Raw genomic sequence first — 8,679 nt, 5'->3', positions numbered from 1 at the left:
CAATTGGTACAAATAAAGTGGGGTTAATTACTTACAGTAGTTGTTGCTATAATTCCTGAGAGATTTCTAGTTGCTATTTTTCTGAGACTCTATTTCAAAGGAATGAGTCTTCACTCCAGTTGTCCTATCCCACCATTCTACCCACCATGAATTACAGGAGTAAGGACTCCCTGTGTTCTCAGTGGGGCTGCTTCATTTTCCAAGAGCATTTTGGCATCACTGGCCCCCATTCAGCAAACACCAGATGCAGGGCATGCATCTCCCTCCACCCGCCTCCCCACCAAAAGAACCCACAAATTTCTGCATGTCCTCTAGGATGTAACAATAGCCCCAAGTTGAGGAACACTGTATTTAGTTAGTGCCCTTAAAGCTCTGCTCTGAGGAGGAAAAACATTTAGAAATGCATGGTTTAGTATTCACTTATGAAAAATGATTCCTAGGTTATCTATATTTTATCACCTAATAGTTACTACAACTTAATTTTTTTCCTCAAGAATAACTCAGGCTAAATTTTCTTCTTTCAACTACAAGCTTAATATAAGCTACAAAAGTACAAGCTGAATGTCTTCTAATTCTGGGCCAAATGAAGTGGTTACCAACTAGTTGTTTAAACTGACCCAAAAACCAGCCACGGGATTCAGTTATATAAGTTTTTTTATGTTGTTATATATGAAGGAGATGTTGCCAATTTTCAAATATTTGAGGTACTAAGGACCAACTGATAACATCAAAAACTTCATTTAAGATTACACCCTTCAGTAAACCTAGTTTCCCAGCAACAGCAAAACATTCCTATTCCTACTAATATACTAGCCTCAAACAATAGTCTTAAAGATGAACACTGTTAAAAAAAAAAAGTTTAAGTTGACAACCTCATTGTCCTTCAATTGGTAGTGACAAGTTATCACACAAAGGCTTGCTACACAAATGTGTAAACAAAACCTTCACCCATCTCACACACAGCACTCAACACATACTATGCAAAACGAGTATTAGTCTATATAGCCAGATCTTCCAGAAACGTTTTAATAAAAATTGGCCATTTCCAAGAAATACCCACTGCATGCCCACCAGTAAAAGGGAACCATAACAAAACAGAAAATTTACCATATGGCTATGATTAAAAGAAAAAAAAAAACCTAGCACTCACTCAAGCACACCATCAAAGTCCAACATTAATGTCACATTCTTTCTTATGGGCTATGATTCTGAATAGACACTGAAATAAAACTTAATACAAATGCTGAACTATTCAGGTCAAAGGACTCTACAAAAGCATCTGTACTCAAAGGCATTCCAGTTCGAAACTCAATTTCAGGATAAGGCATAACAAATGAACACAAGACATACAGGGTAAAAAAGGGAGTCATAATTCCCAACATACTCTGAACCTGATAGAACAAATCTAGGGGTCTTTTTTTTTTATTATTTTCTTTAAACAATTGCCAAGACTGGAATCAAAGATAAATAGAAGGCACAACAGTTTTGCTCTGGTTTTGTGTTACTTAGATTTGGAAATTTTTTTTGTTCTTTTTTTCGTTTTTTACAAATACAAATTAAACATGAAAAAAACTCTACTTCAAAAAAAACCTAACAGTTCAAGAAAAGCTTATCAGTTGCATTCTAGACATTTAAATCTATCTCACAATTTAAATTCCAATGTCAAAAACAGTAGATTTTAGAATTGTTTTGTGATCATGTTTTAAAAGAAAACTCGAACACCTTTTATTCAGTTCTTAACCACATCAATGAGAATCAAAATTGTCAATTTTTCCAATGGCAATTTCTCCACACCAGAAGATAGTCATGACTCTCAAAGAGGAAAACAATTTGGGTTTCTCCGGTCTTCAAAATGTTTATCAAATCCTGTAATTCTCACAGGCTTTTGAAACACATAGAAAGTAAGTAAGAAATAGTCCAATGAATGAAACATACCAAATGTCAGTAAGAAGCAAGACACATTCCTTTGGGGAAACTGTTAAAAAAAAAAATTCAGTCTGTATATGCAAATAAAGCAAAGAAATTCAGTCTTTTTTTCTTCTTTAAAAATCCATTTTTCCTAAAATATCATTCCACAAAATTGGAAGTGAAGGACTAAAAGGTGGGGAGCAGGGGAGAGAAGGAGCACACACCATTAACACAAAAAGTAAAATTGTACAAACTTAAGCAGTTTGTGACAGACTAGGATCATATTCCAAGATACCAAGGTTGGCTGAAGAAATTCATCATTCTGTGGGAGCTAGTTTGTACTGCTGCCTGAAGACTGGTGAAGAGTATTTCACTGCCTTGGAGCAATGCTCCTGCCCACTCCAAATCCTGGTTTCTGCACCATGCCTCCACGAGGTGGGCCTCTCATGCCACCGCCCAGCCCACCTCGAGGGCCTCCAGGTCCCCGCAGGCGGTTATCCCGGCGGTCCCCTTCACGGGCGGCTCGAGTCTTCTTTTCTTCCACATTCAGACGGACCTCTCCTCTGAACATGATGGGCTGTAGGAATCAACGTGAACAGATTTATAGAGTGCTTATGAACTACTCTCAAAAGAGCAGCAAAAGAGCTTATGAGCTAGCATTCAAAGATAAAAGAAAGCTAAAAAAAGAAAAACAAGAACCAGGAGCTTACAAATGAGCTGCCTTCTCACAGTTCACTTTTTGTCTCAAACTCAGAACACATAATTTTTCCATTAACAGACACATGAAAAAGCGATTAGGTATTCAAGTTAGTTCAAAAGTTTAAAAGTCCACTTGTACACAGCAGTACAAGTGACTCTTCTTCAAGTAAACCTTACCTTCTCATAGAATTATATAAGTGGGATATAAATAAAAAATTGTCACCTTCTCCAGGGACTGGGAGACTTAGAATAAAATCCCATCATCACGTAATGTGGAAAGATTTTGCTGTACATGTTTATGCAAAGTACACGTACATCTCAAAAACATCATGAATTTCATTTCAATATAACCTTAAGAAAATGTAATTTGCCTTAACAGAATTCAGGAAAATACTAAAATAACAATACCAGATCTTAGTGCAGGGGAAGAGTCTTAGGTCTTTCTTGCCAAAAGAACAATAGTAAACAAAGGGTTACTCAAGACTTCAATGAACTCAATTTATGTTCCTTGCTGGCATTCTGTGGCTTTCCAACGGAAGTATTTTTTCAAAATAAATACCGAACAGTTCTTACTATGCAGAAGTGGTCTATATACTTCACTTTTATTATCTCTTTTAATCTTCACAATAACCCTTGAAGGGTTATTATCACAACTATTTTATACAGACCAGCAAACTGGTACTAGGGAGGTTAAAGAACACATACTACACAGGTCACAAGTCTAGTGAGTGACAGAAGAGAAATGTAAACCCAGGCATACTGACAGGAAAGTAAAGCACTCAATCTACACAGCATGGACAGACACCAGTTATATTCTACAAGCTATTTCTGTACACAAAAAACTGCTGAAGGGAATAAGGTAAACTTCTACCCAGACAGTGAGGTAAGGGTAAGTAAGTGTTAGTCGTTCAGTCATGCCCAGCTCTTTGCAACCCCACAGACTGTAGCCCACCAGACTCCTCTGTCCATGGAATTCTCCAGGCAAGAACACTGGAGTGGGTTGCCATTCCCTTCTCCAGGGGATCTTCCTGACCCAGGGATCGAACCTGGATCTTCCACCTAGCAGGCAGTTTCTTTATTCTCTGAGCCACCTAAAGCAAGCTACATTTGAAGCTCCCAAAGTACACAGACATGATCTGAAAGTGCATGTGAGGAAACCTGCACAGGGGTTGGGCAGGGAAGCCCCTTTGAGCTCTGATTCTAATCTCAATTTTATACTCTGATTAAACATATATTTGTACATATATAAATATCAACACATCCAATATTACAAATATTTTATATATACACTATATAAATCATACACATTAATATGAAGTGCTATTCCTGGCAATGTTCTACATACAGTGAACAGAAGTATTTGAAGCCTGAAAGATAAGAGGTTATGACTGCAGATATTTTAAAAGGTAGTTATAGAAGACATCTCTAAGGAGGTATCAAAAGGACAGAAGCAATCTGAATGAAAAAAGGTACCAGACACACACCCCTTTCTGAGGAACTTTACTTTAACAATTCTTATGCCTAAAGATACCATGACTCACCCACATGCCGTCAACAAAACACCAAAGCCCTCCTCTTGGATAATTAACTAGGAAGCAATCAGGTCTGACCTTGTTTGGCCCCACTGGGATTATCACACCATTGAAGAAAATACAAATTCAAGGCTGCACCAAAAAGTATGACCACTGAACTATCACATGCTTAATGGTGAATTTACAACAAGGCCTACAGGACATTTCTGGGTTCAGTATTCCTGTGTCCTGGGTGAGATAAGCCATTATTTTCTCCACATTTCTCAGTGTTTCGGAGGAGATGCTTCACAAAAATAGTGGTCAAACAGTTTGATAGATAATGCACATTTCCAAATGAAGGCTAACTTATAACCACAGCATTCAACTTTTAGTATATATCCACTAACATTCTGGAGAACATCAGACATTCTGGAGAACCACTGGAAAATAAAGATCTGCACCATTTCTAACTAACATGGTTAATAAAATGTATACCCTTTAACTGGCAGACACTCAAAACAGACTAGTGGTTGCCAGGGGCTGGGGAGAGAGGATATGGGCAGAGACTGCTTAATGGGTAAGGGACTTACTCTTGATGAAACTGTTTGCAACTAGACAGGTGATGGTTGCACAACAATGTGTATTAAATGTCACTGAATTGTACCCTTTAAAATGTTTAATTTTGTTATGTGAATTTCACTTCAATTGAAAAAAAGTGAGGGGAGGGAGGTGGGAGGGGGTTCATGTTTGGGAACACATGTAAGAATTAAAGATTTTAAAATTAAAAAAATAAAAAAACTAAAAAATAAATAAATAAATAAAGGAAGAAAAAAAGTGAGGTCTTAAAATTCCCACACCCATCTCAGTAAATTAACAGTATTTATATCTTTGTTTTTCTCTACAACGACTACTACTACAGAGCTTTTTTGCTAATGAAAGATGTGGGGGAAGGACTCTGTAAGGACACAGAAACAAGACTCCAATTCTACAAATTCCTCTACTATTGGAGAAGGCAGACTGACTCCAAATCCAGACAAGTTAAAGAACAAAAGGAGATGCTCCTCATAGTTATACCCAAACAGTTATATAGGAAAATTGCAAGTATACCTGATAAACAAACTGATTCTAAGTTCTTAGCTAAAAGTAACATAGTGCTTCATCTCTTACAACGAATAAAGGAACTGCATAAATCTCAGTGTACTGGTAACCACAATCACTTCACTCTCCATCACGCAACTTAGGCAAAAACTATTTATATGATAGTTTTGTTTTGCTAAGTTCCCGGGCAGTTCTTTTAATAATGGTTAAACATGATGAAAAATATTACTCAGACAGGTTGGAATAAATTGTACTTTACATGTAAGACAGTTTTAATGATGGATGAATACATTAAGATTAAAAAAAAATACAAGATGAAAAATTGCTTACCCTGTTGCTAAGCACCTTCTGAACAGGCTCAGAATCATCAAACACAACAAACCCAAAATTGGGTAATTTCCCACCACTGTTAATACGCAGTTCTACCACATTCCCATAATCTGCAAGTGAAACACAGATTCTCAAATAAGTTAGAACACTTTTAAAAAATATTACATGCACATTGTCCACCAACAGCCACTAGGCACGTGTGGCTATGGGGAATGTGAACTGTGGCTACTCTGAAAGAAGACATGCCCTGTCTGCCAACACACACACAGGATTTCAAAGACTTACAATAGGATCATGGAAAATAGCTCATGTTTATATATATTCAGATGATGTCTTAGACACACTGGGTTAAGTGAAATACTAATTTAATTGTCCAGTTCTAAGAGTCCGGGCACGACTGAGCAACTGAACTGAAAGTGTAACTACAGGGTGATCTAGTGGTTGGGAATCTGCCTGCCAGTGCAGGTGACGGGTTTGACCCCTGGTCCGGGACGATCCCACGTGCCGCAGAGCAGCTAAGCCTGTGTGCCACAGCCACTGCAGCCCGAGCACCCTAGAGCTGGTGCCCCGCAATAAGCCACTGCAGAGAAGCTCGTGCACCACGACTAGAGAAAGCCCAAGTGCAGCAACAAAGACCCAACGCAGTCAAGTAGATAAATATATCTCAAAAAAAAAGTGTTACTAGAAAACTTAAAATTACATGTGTGACTATCTTCTATTTCTATTGGAGAGCAGATGAATCTAGCGTTGAAAACTCAACATGGAGTGGGAGGGAGGTTCAAGAGGGAGGCTGCCTATGTATACTAGGGGTGATTCACATTGTTGTATGGCAGAAACCAACACAACATTGTAAAGCAATTATCTTCCAATTAAAACTAAGTCTTAAACAAAGATGGAAAAAAAAACCCTTAATAACCTACTTTGAAAAAAGTCTTTAAGCTCTGACTTGTCCACCTCATGAGGCAGGTTGCCAATGAAGAGCTGGTGACTGTCAGGATGTCTCACAATTCTTCGGGGTTCCACATCGCCTTGCTCACCAGCCTCACGGACTGAAGAGGAAACAAAACCAGCAAAGAATGAGAACGAAGACACCCTGCAGTAACTGTCCCATTCAGCAGTTTTCTCTCTACCCCTAAACACAGATAATTCAATTCACTCTGCAGTGTATTTTTAAATCTAAGTACCCACAAATATCAACTGCCCTCACAAAACAAGCTCTCATCCTCAACATGTGCAGCGGAGAGAAGCCCTTCTGAGCTCTCACCTGGTCTGGGTCCCCTCTGGGGAGGAACATTTATTCGCTGTTCTCGCACCCTCTGATCCCTCTGAGGCCTCTGAAGTGGAATCTGAGATTCAGGCTTAGACTCCGGGCGAGGCTGAAAAATATATGCATCAAAATTAAAGCAAGTTTATCTTTTTTTCCTTTTTAAGTGTTCTAATGAACAATAAGGTTTAGAACTAGAAAATGACAATTCTTGAGTTCTCTCGCCATTCCCCCCAAAAAACCCAAACAAACAAAAATAAAAACACATTAAAAATCACCTTGTACCCATTCTCCTCTGCCTTATCTGTTGCTGTTGCTGTTCTTTAGTTGCCAAGTCATGTCCAACTCTTTCAAGATCCCACGGACTGCAGCCTGCCAGGCTCCTCTGTCCATGGAATTCTCCAGGCAAGCATACTGGAGTAGGTGGCCATTTCCTTCTCCAGGGGATCTTCCCGACCCAGGGATCGAACCTGTGTCTCCTGCACTGGCAGGTGGATTCTTTATCACTGAGCCACCAGGGAACCCTGTCTTATCTGTTAAACCTCTCTAAATTCACATTACGTGAAAATATAAGTAAATTTGCCTAACATGCAAATTTAATTATAAACTCACCTGTGAAGCTGGTACTTTAACAACATGTGGGGGTATCCCAGTAACTGGAACAGCTCCACTGGGTGGAAGGTTCTTACTGGTCACAGATGCCCAAGAAAAGGTCTAAGGGAACACCACCATGAATTGTTATAATACTTAGCAAAACAATATAAAAGTTCTAGGCTTTTGATTTCTTGTACATTATATGTGCATCACATTCTCAAGAGGCAAGATGGTTTATAAGTAACTTGAGATTCCTTGCCCCACCACTTAAAATTTAGTACTAAAATTCCTTAGGACTTATCAAGCATCAGCAAAATATGAGCAGCTACTTCCACTCAATTTCAAGTCTGTGAATCCAAGAAAATTCCCCCTCCAAAGCCAGCTCTTCCTCCTTTGATTTTCTCACTCTGTGATCCAATTATACCACCTTTAGAATTTTCTTGAATTAAATTTCAATCAGTACCAAAATCACCAGATCTTATTTACCTCTTATCTCTCCATCTTCACTGCCATGACCCTAATCCAAGATGTCATTACCTCTTCCAGGACTACTACAGTTAAATCACCTAACTTGTCATCTACTCTCACTCCAATAAACATTTTCCACCTGCAAGCTACAGTCATGTCACCATTCCTCTTTACTACTCACCTACACACCTATTTTATACAGAGCAGCAAACTACAAACCAGGGAGGTTACTGACAGTTCCCACAGAATAATGCCCAGAAAATTTCAAGACACTTAATTAGACAAATAACAGTTTAAGAACCCTGGCCGCATAAATACAGCACTAACACACTCCTTCACAGAGCATCAGCTGTAAAGGCTCTGTGAGTTCAGCCAGTGTCATCCTGGTGTGACTCATGAGAGGTAACTGAGAAGCTTCAAACTGCTGAAATCAGTTATTCTAATTAGAACGTATTACAATTAGTTTCTACTTCTACTGTAAAGTTGTCCTCAATTAGGTTTCACAGAAAAGGGCAGGAAAAGTCTGCTGTGCCATGTTATTTTTTTGAAGATACACTATCATTTTTTTGTGTAACAAGCACAGAGTAACATGCAATTTGAATGTAGTATTAAAAAGAGTTTGTTGATATGGCAACAATATAGCACCCAAAACTTCTTGTCTGAAAGTGTTCAAATTTCCTTAGAGGAGAGAAAAAAACTACTTTTGACTTTATAAAGCAATATGCATCTTATCTAAGGTATGGCTCAGTATGGAAGAATTTCCCCAAATGAATACAAAAATTCACCTACAAAAGTCATCCTAGCAAC

The 8,679-nt window shown here is 38.5% G+C and overlaps 1 protein-coding gene across 4 annotated transcripts in view; it reads right to left on the bottom strand.

Moving 5' to 3' along the window:
- Window positions 1–1,004: 1,004 nt before the first annotated feature.
- The window catches only part of G3BP1 (G3BP stress granule assembly factor 1), a 29,315-nt gene continuing 21,640 nt past the window's right edge, over window positions 1,005–8,679 (bottom strand). For all 4 annotated transcript variants that reach the window (XM_069592450.1, XM_069592449.1, XM_069592451.1 and 1 more), the window contains 5 exons: window positions 7,423–7,524; window positions 6,811–6,922; window positions 6,467–6,595; window positions 5,547–5,656; window positions 1,005–2,485 (listed from right to left, as the gene is read on the bottom strand). In XM_069592450.1, coding sequence (XP_069448551.1) covers window positions 2,279–2,485; window positions 5,547–5,656; window positions 6,467–6,595; window positions 6,811–6,922; window positions 7,423–7,524 — 660 coding nt within the window. In that variant the 3' untranslated portion in view covers window positions 1,005–2,278. The remainder of the gene's footprint in view (window positions 2,486–5,546; window positions 5,657–6,466; window positions 6,596–6,810; window positions 6,923–7,422; window positions 7,525–8,679) is intronic.

The sequence above is a fragment of the Ovis canadensis genome, chromosome 5 (genome assembly GCF_042477335.2).
Source record: "Ovis canadensis isolate MfBH-ARS-UI-01 breed Bighorn chromosome 5, ARS-UI_OviCan_v2, whole genome shotgun sequence".
Lineage (NCBI taxonomy): Eukaryota > Metazoa > Chordata > Mammalia > Artiodactyla > Bovidae > Ovis > Ovis canadensis.
Note: the sequence above shows the minus strand (reverse complement) of the source record. Positions and strands in the feature narration are given on the sequence as shown.